The 27827-nt window shown below is 43.9% G+C and overlaps 1 protein-coding gene across 1 annotated transcript in view; it reads left to right on the plus strand.

Annotated features, from left to right (window-relative positions):
- The window catches only part of LOC126481099 (homeobox protein homothorax-like), a 494851-nt gene that overhangs the window by 194062 nt on the left and 272962 nt on the right, over nucleotides 1-27827 (plus strand). Inside the window, exon 6 of the mRNA XM_050104618.1 lies at nucleotides 11431-11625. Coding sequence (XP_049960575.1) covers nucleotides 11431-11625 — 195 coding nt within the window. The remainder of the gene's footprint in view (nucleotides 1-11430; nucleotides 11626-27827) is intronic.

Consider the following 27827-nt stretch of genomic DNA (forward strand, 5'->3'; position numbering starts at 1 on the left):
TTGCTCAAAATAATAATGAATTAAGGATTGGTCCGCCTTTTTGGAGATACACGTGTAATTGTTTTAACAACCAAATATGTTTCACCACCGTTGTGGCAGCCTCCATGGATTATACATACATACAGTTATATTTAGGTTAGGAAACACGTTACGTGGTATTTCGTCGTTATTTAAATTACATACGCGCTTCACCTTTTATATTACATTGTGTGCCTGACAACTGAAATCAGCCATGGGTGTAAATTAATTCCCGTAGTTTGCTGGTTAAACTCAATATGTACTTAGGCAAGGGAATTGGTGTTTGCGTATGCTTTCCTGGAACCGTTCTTTAATTCGCAGACTAATTCATCAGTCGTTGACAGTTTACATGAACATAGTTAACTGTACCATTTCCTTTCCAATACCACCCACCTGTGCTAAGGGATTATCGTTTATCTTTTGCAATTAATTTGAACCCTATGCATTTTATAATTCTTTATTTTGCCTATACAGTGACTGGGCTGGCTCTGAGCACTATGGGACTTAACATCTATGGTCATCAGTCCCCTAGAACTTAGAACTACTTAAACCTAACTAACCTAAGGACAGCACACAACACCCAGCCATCACGAGGCAGAGAAAATCCCTGACCCCGCCGGGAATCGAACCCGGGAACCCGGGCGTGGGAAGCGAGAACGCTACCGCACGACCACGAGATGCGGGCTATACAGTGACTGGATTCAGCTTAATGCGTATTAGTAATAAACAAGATTTTATTGTGACTTTTGGTTTCGTTTCATAGTACAAAAAAAGCCATTTAACATGATATCCATGTGAGCTATGGTACCCATATTTCATATTTAATTGGGCCGCTCCTGTTTAAATTCAGATGTTCAGCTGTTCCCGTTCCGTGTCTTTGTCATAATTTTGCAGATGAGATTATGAAGAGTTTTCTGTTCACTGTATAGGGTACTGGGTTTGGATCTCGTTAGGAATACTCAGGGGTATGACACATGCTCAGACGTCGACTCACAGTTACTACGAATGTACTCCGTGTTTGTGTGATGAAAATATGTGCAAAATTATTGTAACTTCAACGGTAATTGAAATCTATTGAAACTGTTTGCTCATAGTGATCTAGTGTGGATCTCTCCGTATAGTGGGGTCACCAATCACATGCATCAATGTTGTTCCTACATATGTTTCAGTGTCGCCCACCATAGACTTTAGCAAACCTTCCTTGGTCCATCTGCCATCCACTGGCCCAGTTATAGATCCCACAGCTCTTCTTAACTTAAATGTGTAACTACATTGGCGGTTGACTTCAAAGCTGTACAACGTAAAAGCCAAATGCCTTAAAACATGTTCGATGCCTCGTGAATATCGAACTTATGAGGGAGATTTTCGAGCACATGGCAGGGATGGTAGAAGAACGAGTAATATACGATGAAGAAACCGTCAGTCTTTGTTGCAGAGATGTATTTATTATTTAATTAGTAATGACTCGTTTCGCCTCTTTCAAGCATCCTGAATTAGCTGAATATTAGATGGTGTTAAGCGCGTGGGACATGGTTAATGGACACCTAGCATTCAGCACATCCCAGCAAACAACTGCCCTCGTCAAAAGTCTGGAAACATTGCGTGATGTCCTTGTTGAGGCAAGCGGTGTAGTCTAGTTAATGCAAAACAGGATCAAGACTACAAGGTTGTGTCACCATGCATATATGTCGGAAGTGTAATTGCTCGTGTCCGAGCTATGGAATAGCAATTTCGAAGGTCATTATGAGACAGAGCTCCGTCCAAACTCGCTGCGCTTAACAGTTAAATAAAAAGTTCTTCTGTTTCTCTCATTTTGTTCGGTGGCAAAACGTAGATAGCTGTAACAGTGCTTGTTACCTGACAAAAACTTGTGAGTTCGCCATTTGTTCAAACGCTTGAACATACCACACACAAATAACGATTCACAGCTTGACAAGCATTATTTTCCCTTTTCACTGGCAGACACCAGTATTCTATATTTCGGTCCCCCATTGCGACAACCAAATAAAAATTTGTTGACATTTTTCATCAATAAATTATTTTCATGAAAGAATATTCTCCAGAATTGGTCAGATGTTGTGTAGATCTCACGTATTTTTCCATAATGCCATGTAGTTAATGTTTTGCTCTCCTATGTGATGGTAACGATGTTACAAAGTCGTAGCCTCGACTGAAGAGTTACCCTATTTCTTCTACATAAACCAATGAAATTTTAAAATCTATTTCTTTTGCACGCTTTTTTTTTTTTCTTTTTTTTTTTTTTTTTTTTTTTTTTTTTTTTTTTTTTTTTTTTGCGCTCACAAAATATTTTCGCATTTTATATGCTGCTACATCTGGAATACAAACATAACTGCCTTCACCTACAACAGTCTTACTTTTAGTAGATAGTATTCCTTTGTATTTATTCCTTATAACGCTTATAAAATGGCAGTAAGTCAAGTCTTCTTTCTTGATATAATCCACTGTATACTGGTGCCCGTTTTACCGGTAAATCAATAAATGGTTGCCCTTTGTTGGTCTCGTCACAACACTTAGAACACAATTGGTGTTCAGAGATGACGAGCAGTGCTGGACTCTAGGAGAAAGCCACGCACAACAGCCAACTGCCAGTGACATGGTGGCCGGATTGGGTTATTAGTACAGAAAGTGGATTTTCCCTTTAGTATGCCACAGGCAGTGATGGGCAGGTCAGTGTATCCTGCTTGTGGAACAGCCTGTTCTGAGGTCCACAATCTGAACTGACCTGGGCTTCGGAGAACTGTCAACACATTCCATCTCCGCACAAGTATAGCTCCGTACAAGTGCCACAAACTCATCGGTAATCCGGTTAGGATTGACTAGACCAGAAGAATCTATGGGCTATTAAAATTGGGTAGTCGATCGAAAGCGGATTTGGCGTCTTATTCGCCTATACCAGGTCCTCTACTTGGAATAACTGTGACCTTCCTGGACGCGAACATGTAAAGTTCGAGTGCAGGTTGAGAGACATGGACGACGACATGTAAGTTTGGATCGGGACATAATTCGTGCTCGGATGGCCGAAACGGTTAAGGCGTTCGCTCGCGTAAAACGGGGAGTCCAGGCTCGAGTCCCGATTCGGGACAAATTTTCGCTGTCACCATTCCAATATAAAGCTGACGATGGTTCATATTCGCTACTGCGAAAACAATCCCCGTTATATTCATGGAAATTCAACTGAAATAAACTTCATAATTGACGCTGATGTGCTCACTGACACTCACATGTCAGATGTGAACGATAGGCAGAAGGGTTCATTTCTAGAAGAGGGACAGCGCGGGCCCGGTAGACGTGCACCTGGGCTTTACAGGCGCACTGCGAACGCGGAGACGGCGTGCGGCGTTGTTTGTCGCAGCGTCTGCTCTTCCGGCGACGCCGGCGTCCGCTGCGGCGGCGTCTCTAGGGGCGCGAGGGGCGAAGCGACGCCGGCAATATCTGTCACTTCCAGGGAAATGTATATTGTCGCCGCAGCGCCCGCGCGCTCGCCGGCCCGGGGGACGGCAGCCAGCCGGCAGAGGGAAGCCAGAATTCGCCCGCGCCGTAATATTTCAGCGGTAATCTTATACCTGCCGCTGCCGCCCGCAATATATAAGCGGACGGGATATTTCTCCGGCGACCGCCTCCTTCTTTCCCTCGGCCTCTGCCGGTGCTCCCGAGGCAGGCCAGGTCGCTTCTGCGCGCGTTATTGTCGACGCCCGAAGAAGGGGTACGGAGCAGAACAGAACCGCGCCAGAACAGAACTCGACTGCGCCACCAGCCGGCGTCGGCAAGGCGCGGGGCGGAAACGGCTTTCTCGGATTCCGCGGAACTATTTCTGGCGGAGGGATCGCCAGGCAAGGGCAGGGGAGGGAGGCGGGCCAAATCCCCTCTGGGAACCACGTGCTCGCTGTGGTTCGGCTAATAGGGGAAGTCGGGGTTGCCTGACTGCCTCTCAGCGGCACGGCATTCTTTCGTCGGCGGCGCTGCGTCATCCTGACTGGTCTCTGCGCCAGTAAACACTCCCCTGAAATTCTCTGCGTGAATCCCTTGGGCTGGACTAATTCGAATCTTCTTGCGATACAAATAATGACGGTTATGTTTGTTCTAACAGAATCTGAATGTGGCTTACGCATCTTCCCAACCAGGTTTAGAGGCAACTGGCATAACTTTCTTGAAAAGATGCAGCAAACAGCCATTTTTGTAGCTTTATTTATTTGGAATAAAAGATACACAACTACCTTCCTTTTTGATCATTTCCAGTTCCTCAAGCGATCATTCTTGTATAAGTCTAAGTTGTCGAGTTGGAATTTCGCATCAATGACCGATAATGACAGATTCCAGCTCGGCAGCTTGGCTGTACATAAGAATGAAGACTTGAGAACAACATTGCGACTCCAAAACTACTAGGAAAAGAATTAACTGTAGCTATGGAATTTGCATTCAGAAAGCAAATATCGGTTGGTTATAATCAAAGTGTATCTACTCACAGAAGTCCAGAAAAAAGGGCTCTTAGCACTATGGGACTTAACATCTGAGGTGGTCAGTCCCCTAGAACTTAGAACTTCTTAAACCTAATTAACCAAAGGACATCACACACACATGCTCGAGGCAGGATTCGAACCTGCGACCGTAGCGGTCTCGCGGTTCCAGACTGAAACGCCTGCAACTGCTCGGCCACAGCGGCTGGCAGAGGTCCAGAGTTGGCTATAATTATCGTATGGCAGCGAAACTTGGTACTCGTTGAAAATGCGTTAACGCGGAACTGATTTGCCTTAGAAAAAAGCTGGTTCTAATTTTGGCCACAAGATGCAAATCTGGCTCCGTTAATGCAAGAAATACGTATAGAAATGTTACAATATATCACGGACTAGTCGCAACTTAGACAATTCGTTCAGTATGAGCGCTTAAGACGATGATGAGATGCCGTACAGGTCCGATTTACACCTGGTGGCCAAAATTGTAACTAATTTTTTTCCAGCATGTATCGGTTTCGCATCAACGCACTAGCGTATCTACCTAGTTCTGCTGCATATGACAATTAAAGACCGCACTGGATTTCAATGAGTACCTGCACTTTAATTGTAACTACCTCACACCGTATCATCTACGGACTCACATACAGAATTTTCATTCGAAAGTAATGGAGAAGATACTGAAAAGAGATTTGTGCCAAGACGCCTTTCGGCCTTCGATCATTCGACAACAAGGCGAATGACGCCCTGCATCAGTGATGACAAACTATTGTTTTCTGCGTGCAGAAACACGAAAGAAAGACCTACAGATAACAGAGTAAAAATAATCTGTAACATTCAAATTGCAGTCGACAAAAACGTTGTATTGATGAAGAAACAAGTGCAGTACGCCAGTTGTTTGGCGTCAGTAGAGGTACATAAAGGTGGCTGGTTGTTGTATTTCTTAAAGTAATTCAAAGCCACGTTGCTCAGCCACCATTATCATGCATAAATTAAAATAATCGCAGTCACGATGTACTTCTACTGTGAATTTCATTTCAGTATGCATGGGTTTCTTAAAATCATCGAAGATCTTTAACTTTGTATAGGTAGTTTCGACGTTAATATCTATTGCACGGACATCTGGGGTCCACACTGTTTTTTGAAAGACACCAAACCGTTTCAAAAAAAAGTTCTATTTTCGAGTTTCGTAACAGTAGATGTATTTATGTCTATAGTTCAGAGTTTCTGACACATGTGGTTGTCTTGATATATCACAAATAATAGAGACTTTCCAAGTGATAACTCAACATGGATGGGATAAAATTGCAGGCATGCATAAAACGTCCAAATAGGAAAATAAACGCTGTGCTTTTGTACTTCTCCAGTTTCTTCTCATTTTCGCAAAAGTTTTCTTCTCGTCGAGTCTGTTCAATTATGTCAATTTACTTAACATAGGATACAGTTCTATACCACAGTCTTCTACACATCTCCGAATTTCGCCACGCTTCGTCTGTAGCGATCATTTTGTCGTTTTAGACATCGCTCCCTCCCCCTTCTGTTTAAAATTTATTTCGTTTATTTGCCTTGAAGTTCATTTTGCATTCTTCATAATCACCCGCATTTCATTACTTTGTATTATAGGAATATCTTGATGAACTCAGCAGCCATATTACAAACTTTTGCTCAGTTGTGCCTCTTCCTGTGCGTTTTTCTTAAAGCATTTTCGTGGACGTTTTGACCAATGCTGGATGTCACTAGAGATGCGTAATGAACCAGTCATCAAACAGCAGAATCGAGGTCTAACGAATCACGCACGTGCCAAATCATTTATTTATTTATTTGCAAACCTCAGTTAACGTGACATTACAGTGATAAGAAGGGCCTCCTGTTGCACAGAAAAAAGTAATAACTCTGGTATGAAAGATTCATATCACTTACGAATTTTGCAGAAACAGTGACAACACCATTTTATTAGAAGATGATGTAATGCATAAATTTCGACGTCACCGTAATCTCTTCTTTAATGCTATCGAGGTTTATTACAGGTTTTCATCTGATAGAATTTCAATGGAAATATTACTATATGAGTATTATTATTGTTCTGACAAGTGCAGACCCATTATTGCAGTGAATTAAGTTTTGTTGTAAAACGTTACTGAGACTGTTAACCACTGAAATCCCCTACGATGGACTCGGTTATTCAACTTCCGTCCCACGCCTCCTTTCTGAATAATGCTAATTTCTCGACTGTGTCTTCAGTCAAAGCCAGGTCGATCTCTTTCATACGATGATCACATAAACATAGTTTTCAGTATCCTTTTTGTGTATTTTTGATTCATGGCGCACCTGCTCTTCTGCAACATCCGTGTTCGTGTTAAACAATGCAGCCTCACATCTTGCCGACCTGCGGGTCGTAAGACGACTCTTTCGTCTGGAAGTGACGGGCGCTGTGAGAGACGGCGATTGGTGTTCCATTGTGCCGGGCTTGTTCTCCAGGCACCGGCTGACGTCACCCCCACTTAATCTAGCGGGCATTAACACGACCAGGAGCGGGAGGCGGCGTGGCCTGGGGTCCGAGGGCCAGCTTCCCCGCTACAAACACGTTTCTTATTCACTGCGACATGGTGCCGCGTCTACAATACGCCGTAGGTCATAGGAGCGTGGCTCATAATGTTGGTTGTAGGTCTTGGCTACACACACACACACACACACACACACACACACACACACACACAAGCTCTCATTAGAATTGCATGGTTTCACAGAATTAAGGAAAAAGTTATACGTTGGAGATTGGGAGGGGGGAGAAATATGTGAAAAACTGCAAAGTCATAAGACGTCTTGAAATGATAATAAGGACAAGGCAATGAGAACAATGCTATTTCAATGCCTGTAATGAACTGAGAGGTACACTACGAACAGGTGCGTGGGATCGGTGAGTTTTAGCTCACATACACCGAAGAGCCAAAAAATCTGGTACACCGGACTAATGTTGTGTAGGGTCCCCGTGAGCACGCATAAGCGCTGCAACACGATGTCGTATGGACTCGACTATTGTCTGAAGGAGTGCTGGAGAGAACTGACACCACGAATCCTGCAGAGCTGTCAATAAGTCCGTAAGAGTATGAGGGCTGGAGATCTCTTCTGAACAGCTCGTTGCAAGACATCCCAGATATGCTAAATAATGTTTATGTATGGGGAGTCTGGTGGCCAGCGGAAGTGTTTAAGCTTAGAGGAGTGTTCCTGGAGCCACTATGTAGCATTTCTGGACGTGTGGGGTGTCGCGTTGTCCTGCTGGAATTGCCCAAGTCTGTCGGAATGCACAGTGGACATGAATGGATGCAGCTGATCAGACAGGATGCTTACGTATGTATCACCTGTAGACATATCAAGGGTCCTATATCACTCCAACGGAACACGCCCCACACCATTACAGAGCCTCCACAAGCCTGCTGATATGCAGGGTCCATGGGTTCATGAAGTTGTCTCCATAACCGTGCATGTCCATCTGCTCGATACAATTTGAAACGAGACTCGTCCGACCAGACAACATGTTTCTAGTCATCAACAGTCCAATGTCGGTATTGAGGGCCCAGGCGAGGCGTAAAGCTTTGTGTCGTGCAGTCATCAAGGGTACACGAGTGGGCCTTCGGCTCCGAAAGCCCCTATCGATGATGTTTCGTTGGTTCGCACGATGACAGCTGTTGATGGCCCTGCATTGAAATCTGCAGCAATTTACGGAAGAGTTGCACTTCTATCACACTGAACCATTCTCTTCAGTCGTCGTTGGTCCTGTTCTTGCAGGATCTTTTACTGGCCGCAGCAATGTCCGAGATGTGATGTTTTACCGAATTCCTGATACTCACGGTACACTCATGAAATGGTCGTACAGGAAAATCTCCACTTCATCGCTACCTCGGAGATGCTGCGTCCTATCGCTCATGCGCCGACTATAACACCACGTTCAAACTCACTTACATCTTGATAACCTGCCATTGCAGCAGCAGTAACCTACCTAACACCTGCGCCAGACATTTGTTATCTTACATAGGATAGTCGGAAACGGACAGTTCGAGCCGTTTAAAGAACTAAGTAATGGTAGAAAGTGGGTGCATTACCTCCTCCAGCTGCCGCGGCTATATTCCTTATCGACTGCCTGTTTAGACCGCCTAGAGAATGCGACGAGCTTACGCCTGACTGTCGTCTGCCTTGTCCCACTCCCGAGCGATTCCTCTGCTGTCTCAACGCCGGCCAACTATTCCTGTACGGCCTGCGGGCTGCCAGCTTGGCTGCCTCCACATCTCTTCAGCCGTGAGTCACTCTGCGGCGAACCTCGACAGCGTTTTTGTATCTGGCCAGCGGCAACGATTTGAGAATCTCACATCTGAGATAAGCACTCATTTCGTCTGACATCAGAGACCCGTTATCCCGGAACATCATTATCTGAACCTAGAGGTTGGCACGATAGGCCTATTTGCAGACGTTCTTTGTCATAAGGCCCAGACGTGGAGATCGTGCCGATAGTTGCACTTGGAATGCAAACGTACCGGAGTTCAGACATTTCTAGGTTTACTTAAGCTGTTGTGAATTTTTAACTGTCGTAGAGGATATTAATTATTCCGTTAAAATTCAAAACTTTCGTTTGAATTTCACTGTGTCGTTATGTACTTCAAAATTGTAAAACGTCACATAACTTCAGCTCTCCAGCAACAGTCAGAAAAACTGCGAAGAGCAGCTAAAAATTATGGCAACACACACTTTTTTTTTTACTGGTCTTAAATGTTCTTTTGATACTGTAGCATATCGGATTTAGTGATCTTTTACATCTGGTCACCTGTATGACAGACACAGGAGACTCAATATCAAGATTTCAGGCGACGATTAGAGACGAGTTGCATGACGAATAATCCTTTAATAAAAGTGCTGTAACATATAGTGAAGTAGTGAAAGCCTTAAGCAATTGATCTCTTTTACTTCGGCTTTCTGGAGGTGGGTAAGTAACTAATAATGAAGTCACAGCTGATCGGTAAATTTTTCCTTTAAAAGGAAATAATACTTCTTTACCATGTCACCAACTGCTTTAAGACTTCAACCTGCACATACCCCAGGAAGTGATAAGAGACTCACATACTGCTACTAAACACATAACACGGAATGCCAAACAAAATTAAGGATCAATTACATGACGATCAGTTTGGTCGTAGGACGCAGTTCTGACGTTCCACTCGATAATGGAAGAAAGACATAAAAAATAAAGACAAATCCATAGCATGTGTAGGCCTAGAAAAAGCCCTCGATAATGTAAAATTGCGCAAGACTTTCGAAATTCACACAAAAGTAGGTGTAAGCTGGAGGGAAAGATTGTATACAGTATGTAGAAGAACAAAGAAGGTAGAATAAGAAGGAAGATTGAGAACGAAGTGGCCTGATTAAGTAGTGTGGTACACAATGATCCAGCCTTTCTCCATTATTGTTCTATCTGAACAATGAAGAAACAATGACGGAAATCGAAGATAGGTTGAGCAGTGGGACTGAAATTTGGGTTGAATGGGTATGAACGATAAGATTCGCTGATGACATTGCTAACTCAGTGAAAACGAGATGGAAATACAGGTCATACTGAACGAAATGGAGAGACTACTGAGCGCAGAATATGGAGTAAGAGTAAATCAAAGGAAGACGAAATTGATGAGAAGTAGCGGAAATGAGATTAATAGTAAAATTAACATCAAAATTAGGGACTACGAAGTAGACGAAGTGAAGGAATTTTGTGACCTTAGAAGCAAGATAACGTGTGACGGAGGAGGCAAAGTGACAATGAAAAAGCAGACAAGTACAGGAAAATGTGTTCCTGACCAAAAGAAGCCTGCTATTATCAGACATACGCCTTAATTAGAGGAACAGATTTGTGACACAGCACGTCTGTAGCACAGCATTGTATGGCAGTGAACTTGAACTGTGGGGGGAGCTGAGAAGAAGAGAACTGAAGTGTTTGAAATGTGGTGCTGTAAAAGGATGGTGAGAAACACGTGGACTGACGAATGACGAGGTTCTCCGCAGTATCGGCGAGAATAGAAACATTGGGAAGCATTAACAAGGTGGGACAGGATGATTGGACGTGTGTTAAGAAATCATGGAATAACTTTCACGGTACTAGATAGAGCTGCAGATGGCAAAAACTGTAGAGAGCATCCAGGAAATAATTGAGGGAGTTTTTTGCAGGTGCTGCTGTGCGACGAAGAGACTGGCAGAGGAAAGAAATTCGTAGTGGGCTTCGTGAAACTAGTCAGATATGTAATGACACTCCAAACATAAAAAAAACCACTCACGGCGTGCAGGTGATACCGTGTAGCCGGTCGGAGTAGCCGAGCGGTTCTAGGCGCTACAGTCGGGAACCGCGCGGCCGCTACGGTCGCAGGTTCGAATTCTGCCTTGGGCATGGGTGTGTGTGACGTCCTTAAGTTAGTTAAGTTTAAGTAGTTCTAAGTTCTAGGGGACTGATGACCTCAGCAGTTAAGTCCCATAGTTCTCAGAGCCATTTGAACCATTTTTTTAAAATCAGGAATGCTGGACTGATATTTGAGCCGCCGTCCATCAGGGAAACGAGCCCAGTGTCCTACCACTGCACTGACTCTCTCGGTGGTGTAACTGTTCCTCTCCCGCAAAATTTCATGTCATTTCTGCAAGAATAAGAGCTACTGATAACATTGTAGAGTTCTCTATAATGTCGATGCTGTTCTTCCATGCAAAACGTATGACTTTTTTGTGAATTATAGGATGCTTGATGGATGATGCTGAAGCTTCAGCCAGAGCGACTTGCTTAATACTTGTTATTTGATGTACTGAACACTAATGAAGGTGATCTCACGCCCTAGGATCCTCTGGTGGAGTGGGATCGTACTGGAGCGCCTTGTCTGAGAGTGATTAGCTGCTAGTGACTGAGTGTGTTGGCCTGCCGCAGGTGCACGAGCTGTGCGACAACTTCTGCCACCGGTACATCAGCTGCCTGAAGGGCAAGATGCCCATAGACCTGGTGATCGACGAGCGGGAGTCGAGCAAGCCCCCCGAGCCCATGGGCTCCACCAACGGCGACGGCGGCGCGCGCAGCACGGCTGACTCCACGTCGCACACGGACGGCGCCAGCACCCCCGACGTGGTGAGTACCGCTGCCGTCTGCTCTCCCGTGGGCGTCCCGAGGGTACTGCCAAGAGCCGTACGTGTGCCGTAGGGCGAAGACGAGCGCTTCAGCCAGAACAGCCGACATCGTGGAGTGAACGTTGCTGATATGAACCCTTTTATGCGTCGATATGGGTTTTAAATGCGGCATTACTTCGTGTCTTGTACATGGCTAATACATTTGTAACGCGTACCTGCGAGCGCGCGTGCTTCTGTGTGTGTGTGTGTGTGTGTGTGTGTGTGTGTGTGTGTGCGTGCCCGCCCCCATGCGCGTGCCTGTTTCTCAGGGAATTTTCAAGGATGATTGGCATCAGTTCTGAGAATTTATGGGCTTAGGGCAGAAGCTAGAAGACAGAAAAACAGAAAAAAGTAAAATGAAGTATGGTTAAACTTGCTTTACGTGATGTAAGGATGCCTGTTTTCAAATACAAATGGTCCTATTCAGAATGGTATTTGCATATTGTGGGTATTTACCTCAGTTACTCAGGTTGTTGGTAATCTTTTTTATTCCATTTCGGCAGAAATGGGACAGCCTCACTGCGTATCTCAAATGCACTACTCGCCAAAGTATAAAATTAATGTTACATGCCTCAAAATTTTTCTTTTTGCGTGTGCTGAAGGTCAGCTTATTTCTTTCCTTCAAACTGTTGTTTTTTAAGTTTAGCGGACCTGGCGCCTCGTTGTATCCCAAACGCGCTGCCTGCTAACTGTAATTTCACAGTTTAAATGTCAACGAAACACGCCCTCAATTTTACTTTGCACTTGTCGTCTGTCAGTCTGCGCTTAAGACTGACTTACCTCGGAATACGACGTGCTACCCACCAGTAAACGACTTAATATTGTTTTTAAATCCCATTCTTAGCTTGTGTGATAATAGAAATCTAAATCGGTGTTGGCTGTCAGTAAATGTCGCCCAGATATATCTTCAATACTTCGTTCAATACGATTTTGCTTTCGGAGTTTTGCACGACTCCAATGTATCGTATTCTCAGAACGTAAATAACACTGTTGTAATTCTGTTAAGATTTAATTCTTTGACAAGATCATCGCAGAATGTAGAAACTATTACCTTAACTACTGACAGAGCGTCTGCACGTTTCTGTCTTTAATGTTGCTATAGTTGCGAAAAGTGTTTAATCCACGATTGAGAAATGAATCTCTGCTATTACTGTGAGATATATTCTTTTTTTATATTTGCGTCACCTCTATAAACGAATATGTCTGAAAGAGCGTTATAATAGAGAAGTAGGAAGTATGTCGTCCGAGTTTTTAGAACACTCGCAATTTTTTTTTCTTATTTTTGCTCCTTAATCACACAAACCATATATCAAAGTTTTTATTACCTATGACAGGCGCTCGTCTTGTTAGAAACGATCCTTGCTCCATACCCCTTGGATTAGCTCATTCGCAGGTGTGCAATACACACAACATTATTACTGTTTTGTTTTTTTGCTTGCTGGCTGCTTTCTCCTGCAAATAATTGCAGTAAAGGAAAGATATCCCTTATACGGCCTTAGAGCCACTTGTGAAACGCAGCCGTAAGTATCCAGTCGACACGTATATAGCAAGCAGGTGGTAATGAAACGAGCAAAATGCTCAGAAGCCGACCCTCACGTCCCACCTCGGACAAATCCGCAGACGTGTCGACTCGCAGCTTCGGAGTTGGCTGCGAGATTCTTCTGCTCGTCGCGGAAGGAATGCAGACGCGTCGGCGAGCTCTGGGGCAGCCATGTTTTTTTCCTCGGAGGAGGAGAAGGAAGAGGCGGCGCTCGGTAATTGTCGAGTTATTGATCGTTATTTTAGGCCTGGCCCCGGGCGACCGCGTGTTGTATTGGATCCGAAGGCGCGCGGGCTCAGCTGCGTTTAGTACCACCCGTACGCCGCATCGCTGCGCCACGTCTGTTATTCTCACTCCACGCGTCCTGGAGGCAATGTGTGCACTTCCTTGGCTCTGATAGCTATAATGACAAATGGGACAGCAATACTACATCTCTCAAAGGAATTCTGCTCCTGAAGTCCCTTATCTAACGCTGCACTACCCCACAGTTTTTTTTCCATTATGATTTTTTTAAAGATGTTATCGAGGTGTAACAGGAAGAAATAGACTTCCAGAATACTTTCTTTTCTTCCTACGGCACTTGAATGCTATATGCTTGTACAGTACAAAACTGAAACGGAGATAAATAAAATGAGGTAGTTGGGAGAAGAGAATTTCTTCACAAAAAACAACTTACTTATATTTCTGTGAATCTATTCTGTATTCAGTTAATCATAGTCATTCCACGGGAAAAAGGCAATACTGAAACAGGTGGGTTATCGAAGAGGAGGCGTGACTAGTCTGCAGAATAAATGCTACCAGAATCGAAGTGCCCTTCAGGTGCTTTATTATCAGAAAATTAGCAGAATTTTTGACATTGGAATATTTAATTTTCAGTCCTGCCCCTACCAGCATTAATATTCTGCTGTATTACACAACTTTATGCAAGGCGATATCAAGTAATTTATTGCTACCGTATAATACGATTCTGGTTCATAATGATTACATCACAAAAAAATCTTTCACGTACGGGTGAAGAAAACGTTGTAACTGCGTCCTGATTCTACTAAAGTGCTCATAACCAAAGGTTGATGGTTTATGAAAACAACTGTTCACGGAAAAGCGCTCAGCACCAGAAGCATTCCCTAATAATTTCATGTGTGGCTTTTGGAGTCTAGCTTTTGCGGCCGGTAGTATGGAGTTGAGGCACAATCGCACAGTCCTTTTTGGAGGATTAAAATATTACGCACATTCCCAGCCACATGCATCTTCCGCTGACAAATGTTTGTCAGTTGTAGAAGTGACATATGATTACTAGCAAGTTCTATTGCTAACATCTTCCTATAAGTGACAGGTCCAGAAAACACAATGAAATAGAAATAACAGGGTGTTCTCTTGGAGAACTGTAACATAATCATTAAATTTCTCCCAGTCACTTGACTTGTTATGTTGTGTATTTCGTTAACACAAAATCAGCAGGACTATTAGAATGAATTGCTTCTTGACTGTTACTGGTTTGTATTTATTACGAAGCATCGTCAGTGACGAAGTTATTCATCTACTTACATGTGAGACCAAATTTCTAGAAGAACAAAAGTGTAGCGAAACGAAAGTTAGAGCACTGACGTGTTTTTAGATACATCGATTAGCATTTGTTTGACTCAGGGTTTCAAAGGACCTCATATTCTAAGTATAGGTCATTCAAACTGCGAATACCGACGTAAAGGCATAGAAGCCAAGAAAATGTGTAAGGTCGTAAATGAACGTATATTTTACCTTGAGGTCAACAGAGATTGAGCTAAATCTCAGTTGACAGGGTAGACGATACGGGCATCGCTTTTGATTGAATTATCCAGGCATTTTCTCGAATTACTTGAGAGTAATCATGGAAAACTCATATCATGATATTTGATCAAGGGACTGTCAACCCGTTTCTCGTGAACGGTTGCTTTGACCACCTCAGCTATCCGGGCACGATCCCTGATCGACCCAAATTTCCAACTTATTCAGGCACTGTTAATGTATTGAGCCCTGCCCATTACCACCATTAATTGCAGAGACAGCTGGTTCCCTTATACGTTCTGGTTTGTTCGTTTATGTGCCCTGAAAAGATCAATGGCCGTCTTGCCCTATATGTTTAATGTCCGAAACTACGCAAAATATGAGAGAGAGAGAGAGAGAGAGAGAGAGAGAGAGAGAGAGAGAGAGATTGAACAACAGCCGTAAAACTGTTGTTTCTTAACCCCAAGAAACAACTCACTCGATGCGAATCCAAGGCGACCTTCTGGACGGAAGAATTATTGCAATTTTACATCCTCTTAGTAGCTTAAGACTGCATTTTTGCGTAGTGCTATGTGGTGATTTCGGCTGGCGGCTAGCAATTGCTAGTTGCGATCCCCACTGTCAAGGCGCCGTAGGCCGCGGGCCGTTACAGCGGCTCCTTGCGGGATTCCTTATGTCATTTGCATAGGATTTCTATTTCATTCGCGCGCCACGCTTAATTCAATTGCTTGGGGTCGGGGGCGGGCGCAGCGTGAGCGATGCCGGCAGAAGTTTTTGAACGCTTTCGGCGAGATTAGGGAGGGCGGCGCGTGGGCTGACGCGCTGGGAATGCGCGGAGCGGTCGCCACTTGGCGGCCAATTTACCGCGCGGTTGCTTAGCTGCCACCTGGCTCCAAGGACCTTTACCTCACTCTCATAAGATTATGTGGAAATTTGTCTGTGGTCTCTAGAAGAATTTTACCCTGTCACACTCGCATGGCTGATACGCAATAAGAAAGAAAAGGTGGAGAATTTTCTTATCGAGTTCTGCAAAGAAAAAATTGGCTGGATGAGAGTAGACTAGAGCACTGGCGGTTCCGTACAAACTTAATAATGTATATAGACAGTTCATCCATTCCGGGAATCGACAATATCGACCATTTTTGCCTGTTATTATCATTGATACTGGCAATAAGGCCTACATCGCTCCCAGCGATTCCAGAACTTTCTAGAATGTTTCAACTTCAAGTTTGAAGTTGGATAACAAATGAAAAAAGAAATATTTTGTTCATGTGATGTAATTACATATTAACAGTTTTCGTGTTTTTTTGCATGTTCTTGTACAGTGTATACTTTCTTAATGCCAAATTTCACGAATCTAGGCCAGCGAAAAGTATCATACCGAAAGCGTAAGCTGGTCAAATATCCATGAAAAATCTTTAGAAATCTATGAATCCAAACTGACCAATTTACTCGTCCGGTATATTGCTCGTTTGACGTCTAAACCATAATTTCATCGTTGGCTCGTGGCGCAATATGGGCTTAGGGAGAGGTTGAGTAAACTTGAAGAAATCATTCCGGCATAAACTGGAAGTAGTTAAAATACCGGGAAATTGATATTAGTCCATTGGACAGGATTTCCATCTAATGCAAGATACCTTTGTGATTTTATTCTTACACAGATATGTTTCAGCAATTTTTGTGCTATGTTCAGTGGGTTCCTTTGTTTATTTTCCTCCTGCAAAATTGTTACTTGTTAACCTTTAAAGAAACTTTTAATGCAATATATTTACATTTGTAAAATGGGCGATTATTGACAAATATTTTTTACGTTGGTTTGCATACAATACAGAGTTGAGACGTGTATCACTGATCTGAGCATTCTATGTTGTTTATTTACGAGATGTCTAAAGTTACTAGTTTTATAGTACGTTTGGAAATAAAGTGGACGTGTGCATTTGTTTACACACCTCACATTGGATATTTGTGCTAGTAGCTTTGGATCTACTAAGCCCTCTACAGCTTGTCATCTGAAAATACCGAAACGTTACTTTATTTTTCTAAATAATATATATTTGCGACCGAGAATGAATAATACACCATATAATACAGTATAATAACGGTTTGCTGTTAGCAGACGACAAGCCGCAGATTATTTACTACACCCAAAGTTACTAGCATAAATATCCAGTAACTTCATGTGAGGTACGCAAACAAGTGAATAACCCCAATTTAGTTCCAAATGTACTACAAAACTAGAAACTTTAGAGATATCGTAAATAAACAACATGGAATGCTCAGATCAGTGATACATGTCTCAACTCTGTATTGTATGCAAACCAATGTAAAATATATTTGTCAATAATCACCCATTTTACAAATATAAATATTTTGTACGAAAAGTTTTTTTAAAGGTTAACATGTAACGATCTTGCAGGAGGAAAATAAACGAGTAAACCCACTGAAGATAGCACAAAAATTGCTGAAACGTGTCTGGCTGAAAACAAAACTAAAAAGACGTCTTTCATAAGGCGGAATTCATCTCCAATTTTCTTAGCTGAAATAAGAAGATCTGCAGCATTCACAAGATGATGTTAGTCCACTTCTACCTCACTGCATCTTAAATTTTAACCCATAGGCTGAAATGTAAGAACAAGCATGACAGGGCAGAATTTTGGATCATTGTACCCACCCAAAAGAAGACAGTATCGATCACACTTACTACAGCATTGGTAATGAAACTACTTGATGATATTTTGCCTGCGTAAGACGAAATAGGCGTAAAGGAAGACTGACAGTGTGTTGAAATACAGAGATAGAAAAGTCAGATTGTGAGGTTATCATTTAAATTTCTGGGCAATTTCGCTACCTTGCGATGTTTTGAAGTTCGTGATAAATATTATGTGGGCACCGTTGTTAATTTTAGGAAGGGATCTCTGATGTTCCCTCCCTGGTGAGTGACGCGTACGCTGCTGCGCTAGAAAGAATAGCGGCCGGTGTTTGGCGCGTCCCGTGTGAAAGTCACGCCCAGAAGACAGGGGGACGGCCCACCACCCCTCGTTTGCCTACTGCCGTCGGAGGGGTGCGGTCGGTGGCGGAGATTCGCAAGGGGCCGCGCCTAAGTAGGCAGTTTTCCTGGTAATTGGTGTCAATTTGAGCGCCTGACGCATCATTCATATCGGGGGGCTTTGGGGGCTTGGTCACTACGCCCCCACACCAGCGCCGTCACCAGCCGTCACTAGTGCATATTACACCGGCGTAATAGGGGCCGGCTTTTTAGGGAGCGACGCCGCGAGGGAGATGGCTGACTGATGAGGTTTGGTTGCCGTGGCAACGCCGATGCGACTGCGCGACGCTGCTCATTTCCACACTGCCGCCAGCGGCCAGGCTCGCGCCGGCACTAATTTCGCCGTGTTTATTGAATAAAGGGACAAGTTTTTGTTTCCTATTTAGGAGCGCTGTGTGATGAATAATTACCTCGTATCACCGTTGTTACTGTGCTGTGGGACGCCATATAATCAGGCCCGCGCCGATATTAATTTTATTTCCTCAAATTATCTGTGTCCGTGCACAGCTACATTACAGAACGCATGTACCCATTAATGCAGAATGTGCTACAAAGGTATCAGCTGGTTTATATAATTAACGTGTTCGGTGCGTAATTAATTAGAGTGCTAAAGCGTCGTAATTTACAGAAATGTGATAGTTAAATATACTCGGTGACACGGCTAGCTCCCAAAGAACTAATTTGCAGGTCTGGGTAAGTTTTATTTATGTTACACTGGCGCGACAGCTTCATCACTGTTGAGCTTAGGCCACGTGGCGAAAACTGGATGCCGAAGAGAGACACGTGGCATAATTAATCCACTGTTAGTGTGCGAACGCTGTTCCCGTCTGTCTTTTTAGTTGCGACCTGTTTCACTTGTAATGCAATACACTTTTGAGCACACACAGCGCTGACACCTATTTCGATCACACCAGAATTACTGTGCACATGACACGGCTCTAATGCCATTGTTTCTCGCTTAATACCTTTTCATAACTCTGTAAATGGTGTTTTCACTGTTGATGATTCAGCTCTCAAAGCGCTGCTGCATTGAAACTTCGCTCCGTCGAAGTGAAATTTGTCAAAATTACGAAACAAAGGCAACAGGATTCCTTGTCGTAAAGCGGAGACCCTGTGTTCAACTCTTGATTTAAACGCTGTCATAAGTAGCCTAAGGCAGTTGAAAAATGCAAATGAAATACGAGGAAATCATTCACAATGGTCAGACACTCGAAGTGTGTCTGCGATTGCAACACTTATTTGATGACTAGTATGGCGGAGTATCCAAATTTGGCCATTTGTATAGGCGTGCCGAACAGTAGCTAGAACTGTGAATTACAGGAGAGTGTAAAATGATTAACAATCAGCAATTATGCTTAACTTCTAAACAGAATGTCTTCCTGCTTTGGCGTCGGGAGCCAGTTTCTACAAACTACGTCTGAGTTGGAGACTGCACAATGTTGTAAATTTATCAACCAACATTCAGCCGTTTTTGCAGGTTTCCTTAACCTGGATTTGTAGTACCACTGGAGTAATGCCACTTCAACTTTTGACATGGAGAGGTTGACTATGTTCATAAATTCACTAGGTCTGATAGGGAATTTTGCTTACTGCTATTTTTTTTCCTATACCCGACAATCTCGACCACGTAATGCAGTTTTGATATCTTTCCCTTTTACTAGTCCTCCTTGTGAAACGAATCATGCTTGTTTCAGAGGAGAACTTATAGTTTTGTTTCTGTGGATAAAAGAACCTTCTCAAAGACGAGAGGCAGTTCCACGGGAGACGTACATGAAACATCTCCGCTGTTGTTCACTTACGCTGAATATTTTTGAATGGCTGTAAAGCATGTTGCGAGTGCAATTTTATTTCTTGTGCAAATGACTCTGAGCACTATGGGACCCAACTGCTGAGGTCATTAGTCCCCTAGAACTTAGAACTAGTTAAACCTAACTAACCTAAGGACATCACAAACATCCATGCCCGAGGCAGGATTCGAACCTGCGACCGTAGCGGTCTTGCGGTTCCAGGCTGCAGCGCCTTTAACCGCACGGCCACTTCGGCCGGCCTTTGTTTCTTGTAACTTTTTTTCTAAGTAGTGTGTCGGGGAGGAGGAGGGGTTATCAGTTTAGAAGGAGGATTCTTTGCCCAATCTTCCATGTAGAGCTTTGTTAAAATACTTCGACCCTTGACCAGGAGACACAGTTTCAATTCCGTTACGAGTGATCCTTAATCACGGTTTCGAAGCTGCACATGAATTGAATTGCTGAAGGGGAATTGTTATCTTAAGGGTTCCGTTGTAGTTCTCCACTGAGTCAGCGGTGCTCATTAGTGGAACACAAACGAAAAAGCTCATTTATGCAATCATGACTCGCGCTTTGGAGAGCTACGGTGTTGTGTGCAAACAGTGGAACGCGCCCGCTGGCCTGCCCGTCTGTGAGACCGATCGCCTGGCAGATAGCGAAGAGGTGTTGCTTGTCATTCGTGATGAATGGGCCACATGCAAACAAGCGCAAAGGCTAAATATCGGATGCGTTATTGCGTGTATCGTTACCGCAAAACCGCACATTATTACTCCGGAGCTGCGGTCGAATTGTAGCCCGGAGCGCGTCTCTCGACGGCTGCTTGGTGAACGCTGTAATTTTCCTGTCGGGCCACTATGAATCTTGCCGTACCTTCCCTTTGTGCGGTACGCCTGCGTTCGTCACCCCCATTGACGCATCGGTGCAGCGAAGGAAGCAAGTTTTCCCATCCATTTTTCTTCTCCCCTGTTTTTCATGACTACCGAGTACCAGCTAGAAGTCAGCTGTACAATATTGAGGGGTAGGGTGTCCAGCTGGACATGTACGACCTCAAAAAAGCTAGCGACAACGTATTTGTCACTGTGCAGCAGGAACAGCCCAAAAACTTTGTGAGTGTTGTTATTTCTAAATGTTGCGTTTGTGAGCGCACACGATACAATACCATTACACTATGACAATATCGTTGTTATATGTTTAGCGATTATCGGACTATACAAACACACACAGTTGTAATTTTCTTGAGAAGAAGCATTGCATGTGCCGATCTCGTGGTCGTGCGGTAGCGTTCTCGCATCCCACGCCCGCGCTCCCGGGTTCGATTCCCGGCGGGGTCAGGGATTTTCTCTGCCTCGTGCTGGCTGGGTGTTGTGTGCTGTCCTTAGGTTAGTTAGGTTTAAGTAGCTCTAAGTTCTAGGGGACTTATGACCACAGCAGTTGAGTCCCATAGTGCTCAGAGCCATTTGAACCATTTTTGCATGTGCCGAACACAATCAATAAAACCGCTTACTTTCCTGTTTGACAGGTGCAGTTTTAGAATAAATTGTAATATTAAGTTACAATGAGGTTGATAGCCACTACTACCTGCTGTGGTTTAACCTAAGTGCATAACGAGTTAGCTTTCAGAACACAACGGAACATATAAAGGGGACTTTAACGTAAATTAAAGGAAGACATATTTCAATCAACATCTTTAGCCTTCCTAATACAACGTATTTAACAACACTCTGTATGCACTAATGCCTAATGTCAAGAAATTGATTAACTGAAATGCAAATTCTCCATGTATTATTTCTGTAGCAGTTGTCTTGAAGTTACCTGCTACTCGGACTAGACTTGTTTGGCTGAAAATTGCCTATAAGAGAAGCGCTCGCACCTGCTACTAGTGTGATAAGCGAGCACCTGTACCAACGAGTACGAAAAATTATAGTATTGCAAAATAAAACCAGGAGGCAAATAATTAGTCAGATTTTAAATTAACTTCAGTTATTATTAATAATACAGACGCCAAGATTCATGAACAGCACATAGGTGTACAAAACCGCACATTTACAAAAAAAAAAAAAAACAAAAAACAAAAAAAAACAGCCACATACGCCATACAATCGCTGTAATACCACTTAGAAAGTGGTAACGTAAAGTGAAAGATGACCTATATCTTCCGATGACTCGCTGAAAAATAGATATTCGTCGTCATATTCTAAAACAGGGACGCGATCTGATCAAAGACCTAATCTTTCTCACACGAATACACAGCTGCAAACCATGTAGCATAGCAGCACCTGAAAAATCGTGTAACATGGAATTACGCAAGCGAGCAACGATCTAAACAGTAATCCTAGAGGCTGCAGTGTAGCAAAACCCGTCTCGAGCATTTCACACGAAAAAATTCTAAATTTTACAAATCGCCAGCAGGCCGTATGACGCAAACAGCAATCGGGGCAGAACAAACGATGAGGAAGAGTCGTTCTTTGTCTGCACACACGCGGCCCTACTAAACTCGAAACTCTGCGCCCAGTGACCGGATTGGCTATTAATACTCTGGCCTGCTGTTGCTAATTCGCTGTCTGATCGAAAGTATTCCGACACCCCTATGTAATGCGGAAGTGAAAGCCAGATGTCACGAGAAGCGGTCTCGCCAATATAAAAGGAGACGGTGATTATTGTGTTGTCACCGAGGAGAGCTCGAACGTGGACTAGTCATTGTACGTTACCTGAGCAATAGATCCCTCAAGGATATTAAAATTACTCTAAAGCTGCCCAAGGTAATGTGGCAGTGAACTGGAAGCGTGAGGAAAGAACCACATGTAAACAGGAAGTCCTCAGGTCCTTACGTGCAGGGGGGTGGATGTAAAAAATCGCATGAAATCAGAAGAAGGGATCACTCGTGAAGTGTTATCAGCAGTCCACCTAGCACAGTGACTATGCGTATGGGATTGGAAGCAATGGGGGGGTACAAAGGGCGAGCAGCTCCTCATACTTTCTGCAGGCAATGCCATGCAACGCTTGAGGTTGTGTAAACAGCGATGCCAGTGGACTGTTGGTATCTGAAAACGAGTTATTTGGAGTGATGAATCACGTTATATTCTGTGACAGCCCTGTGGTAAGGTAAGAACAGGACATATGCAATCACTACTCATGGAAAAAGTATTTACACAAATAAGCAAATTCCTTCGGACTACTTTGCAGCTGACATTATGTCAAACGATAAAAGGCATAAAGTCAAGCCAACCTGCAGTAACCCACTTTTCACTAGTGATGTCGATTCACGCGAGTAATCGAAACAAAAGAAACAAAATGCTTACGCGTCATAAGTTTTTGGGTGCAAAATTGTAGAACAATAATGAACTTCGTGTGATATTTTCCAGAAATAAATCGAGACCCACAGATGACACACAGTTGTCGAAAACTGCGTGGGTAAACAGAAAGAGAAATACATTCTGTTTTGCAGAAGGCGGAGTTTCAAGATCCAAATATTTTCTGTAGAAGTAGGTTCAGGGAGATTAGGGTGTATATGGAAGCGGCCACTGGTTTTCTATTCGTCTAATGGCAAACAAAATAGAAAAGCGAAAGAAAAGAAGGAATCAATTTGTATAAGCTTTCGCAGGCGTAATCAATTTTTTCGTAGATAGCATCATATTGAACAGTATGTAATGCTAATGCAGTGGCCTCGATCAGTGTACGTAACACTCAGTATCATATACTCTGACGAGCGACACTTGCAACAGAGGCCGAAGCTTTGGTTCATCATTTCGCCGAATACACCGTCTACAAAACGCTCCTCAATTTGTTCCGAGCGGTGGCCGTGGCAACGTGAATGTGAATGTGGATGTAGATGAATCCTGAAGCCTCTGGCTCGACCAATGCTAGGAGGCACAACGTAACTAATAAATCCGCCGTTGTGAATACTGAATATACTTTTTTAAGCATTGTCGTTCGGCGTGTTACAGACAGAGCAGCTTCGAGCTAGTAAATCCGCCACTGGATCTGCGAACCCGGCGCAACGGCGGAAGCGTGGGCTGCAAGACTCAGCATCCGCCGGGAGCCGCGGGGTGGCGTCGGCTGCATTCACATGTAAAGCAGGGGGAGGCGGCCGCCCCCCGGGTGTTGATTGGTCGGCCAGGGGGCGGCGCAGGTGCCCGCATTGTCTGCAGCCCTGCCCATCCAGACCGCCATATATTCTTCAGCCTCTTATAATGGGCCGGCGCTGTTCTCCTGACTGCCGTTTCACGCCACTCTGACAAAACTCGGCCGTTGTGCGGTGTCGAGTGTGTCCCGCTACCACTCACTCAGACAGAACGCTTCATGTCATATATATCTGACAAAACAGTGTGAAGAGGCGCAATTCAAATGGCTCTGAGCACTATGGGACTTAACATCTGAGGGCATAAGACCCCTAGAACTTAGAACTACTTAAACCTAACTAACCTAAGCACATCACACATCCATGACCGAGACAGGATTCGAACCTGCGACCGTAGCGGTCACGCAGTTCCAGACTGAAGCGCGTAGAACCGCTCGGCTACACCGGCCGGCTGCCTAGGCGCAGTGCGTAAGACACTCGCATGTTGTCCTCGACAAGACATCCAGGCAGGCTTCCTGTGAGACCCTAAATCACTTGGGGCAAATACTGAAATTTTTCTTTTGAAGATGACGCGGCTGATTTCTTTCCCCGTCCTTTGCATGTCCGACATCGTCGTCGACAGTCTTCTTTGCCGGCCGCGGTGGTCTAGCGGTTCTGGCGCTGCAGTCCGGAACCGCGGGACTGCTACGGTCGCAGGTTCGAATCCTGCCTCGGGCATCGGTGTGTGTGATGTCCTTAGGTTAGTTAGGTTTAAGTAGTTCTAAGTTCTAGGGGACTTATGACCTAAGATGTTGAGTCTCACAGTGCTCAGAGCCATTTGAACCAGTCTTCTTTCCTTCAATCCTTTCTTTCACCAGCTTACAGATGAGAAGGACGTACTCCTACAAACGCACCATCTTTTCATTGACAGCTAATATTTTGGCGCTAAGCGTGTCTCGTTCCTATATCTTTGAAAGGATGTGTCCTGTATTGTGCGATAGCTTCTTAGCATCACTCATCACCTCCCGACAACACGAGTTTCTACTTTCACAGAGAATTATTCGTTTCCTTCTTTATTTTTCAAGTACGAGGGGTGTTCAGAGAGTAATGCTACAGATTATTTTTCAGAAAGCAGGTTGGTTTTATTCAGGATTCCAGTACATCCAATGCATTACATTATTCCCCACATATCTGGCTACAAAACTCAGTTTTTCAACATAATCTTCGTTCATTGCAACGGCTTTACGCCACCTTATTTGGAAGACCCGTCTGCCAATATGTATCACTCTGCTGGTCGAAGTCAGAGCCAATGTCGTGCTGTATCAATAACCTTCCTATCATGTACGTACTGCTTCCCGCGGAGTGTTCTTCATTGGTCCTATCAGATGGAAGTCGGAAGATGAGAGACTGGGGATGTAGGGTGGATGAGGCAGTCTATTGAAGTTCTGTAGGCTCATCGTGGGTGTGCAGATTTACGTGAGGCCTCACGTTGTCATGGAGAACAATAAGTTAGTATGCATTTTTGTGGCGACGAACACGTTGAAGTTGTTTTTTCAGTTTCCTGAGGGTAACACAGTACACTTCAGAGTTGATCGTTACACCATGGAGGAGGACATCAAACTGTATAGCGCCATCAGAGCCCTAGAAGAACGTGGTCATGATTTCACTGGCTGAGGGTGCTGCTTTGAACGTTTTCCAATGTCCTTCAAATGAGCTTAACGATAAGACACGTTACTTTTCCAGGATCAGAGCCGTCGCCCACACACAGTGGATAGGACCTATTCCTTATAATGTTACACGCTGACACTAATTTTCAATATCTGATAATATGCGGCAATCATAACGCTGCATGTCATTTACACAGAAAATCTAGTACACGGGTACAGACACCATCTCGGAGAGATCCGTTTTTGCTGGAAGATCTGTGACTGATTATAGGAGTCCACAGGACATGGACTATTCGCGCAATAAAGCTGCCTGTCGCTCATAGGAGCAACCGCAAATGGGAAATGCATTTACGATCGCTAGCATCAGCTGCTACACCGTGTGTCATCTTGTATTGCGTGAGTAATACTGTATTTCTAACTCCGCGATCAGTGAGTAAGTGCATGAAGCATTATCAACGAAGCCAGTCAGAGCAACTTTATTTGTAATTACGATGTACGTATTGATGTAGTCGCAGCAGATAATAGAAATATTACAAAGAGGAAAACATATGAACAGCTTTCACACTCATTATATAACAAAAAGTCCGAAGAGACCGTTACAGTTATGTCCTTGCCGAATGAAAAAAGAGACGTGCTTGGCACATGAAAAACAGATCTTGCGGTTCGTGTTTTTAATCCGGTGAACGGCTGAATGCTTGTGGCAGTCATACAGCATGTAGGAGTGAACCCACTGTAATTATTTTCGTAATTATTTACTAATTTTACTGGGCATTTCGTTTTTTTTTCCCTCGGCGTTCATGAATATAGATCAACAAATGTCGTTTCATGTTTCTTCAAAATGTTCAAATGTGTATGAATACCTAAGGGACCAAACTGCTGAGGCCATCGGTCCCTAGACTTACACGCTACTTAAACTAACTTAACGCTTAGGACAACACTCACACCCACGCCCGAGGGAGGACTCGAACCTCTGCCGGGAGACATGCTTCCTATCGTAGTTGTTGAGTCAGAAACACCTACAAAGAAAGACAATTTCCAAACCAATGGAATCTGTTCCTTAGATTAGTCAGTGCTATACTTGAAGTTTCAAAGCTGCTTCCACAAAAAAGACACCAATCTACCAAGAACAGATATCTTTTATTTAAAGAGATGTCAAGTCTTTATGTAACGGAGAACGTACGTGATATCTCAAACTAATGTTGACTCCACAGATAGGAGCTGCTTGCGTTCACACTGGCGTACGAGTATCCTGGAGTTCTTAACGCTCGATCTCCGATAACATTTTATCGATACGGCCTGAAAGCGTTAGGTGTCAACACCTGCCCGCCGAACTCTGCTCCGTAACCTGGAGAGCCGTTGTATGATTACATGTGTAAAGCGTGAAGTGTGCAACATTTAGTCGAATTACTGATAAGGTGCTGAGTGTTGACGTCGTGTTTGTTCAGTGTTATGCGAGATTACTGCTGATCGCAGTCAGGGGTGTCCAAACTCCCTGTGGAAGAAAGTGCTTCCGTTTCGTTCTCGCGTTGTTAGTGTCAAGACATTCGTAGGAATATTGGTTGGTACACGATATCGTGCTAATTTCTGGATACTAAGAGTATTTATTTCTCCTTACCTTTAACCTATTTCTACTTGAATATATACACACACACACACACACACACACACACACACACACACACACACACACACACACACAGGCAGTGTAATTTTGTTTTGCTAAATGTGAACGTACTTCACGAAACGATACCTGACAGGATAAGAGGCAGAAAAGGTTATTTGATAGACGTATGGCCGGGGAATGCGTTCCAATGGGAGGTGCGCCCACTTGAAGGCAGAGATAAAAGATTTTTGACAGTGGTGGTTTCAGTGATTGAAAACACAAACGGGAACAAACTGGCAAGTGGGAATGTGTCCGTACTTAGCGTTTTGGTGCTATGGTGGCACCAAACCATCAGCACCTGTTCAGCCTCAATGTGGGGCTGGTGATAGTTGGTGACTGACTCGTGGAACCAGCCAGTATTCCACAGAGCCTCACATGCGAGGTATATCTGCACTTCTTGCTGGTGACCCTGCCTCCACCGCGCGGGATTAGCCGAGCGGTCTACGGGCGCTGCAGTCATGGACTGTGCGGCTGATCCCGGCGGAGGTTTGAGTCCTCCCTCGGGCATGGGTGTGTGTGTGTTTGTACTTAGGATAATTTAGGTTAAGTAGTGTGTAGGCTTAGGGACTGATGATGTTAGCAGTTAAGTCCCATAAGATTTCACACACATTTTTTTTTGATTTGATGACTCGTAGGAGACACTGGC

This window comes from Schistocerca serialis, chromosome 5, assembly GCF_023864345.2.
Source record: "Schistocerca serialis cubense isolate TAMUIC-IGC-003099 chromosome 5, iqSchSeri2.2, whole genome shotgun sequence".
NCBI classification, from domain to species: Eukaryota; Metazoa; Arthropoda; class Insecta; order Orthoptera; family Acrididae; genus Schistocerca; species Schistocerca serialis.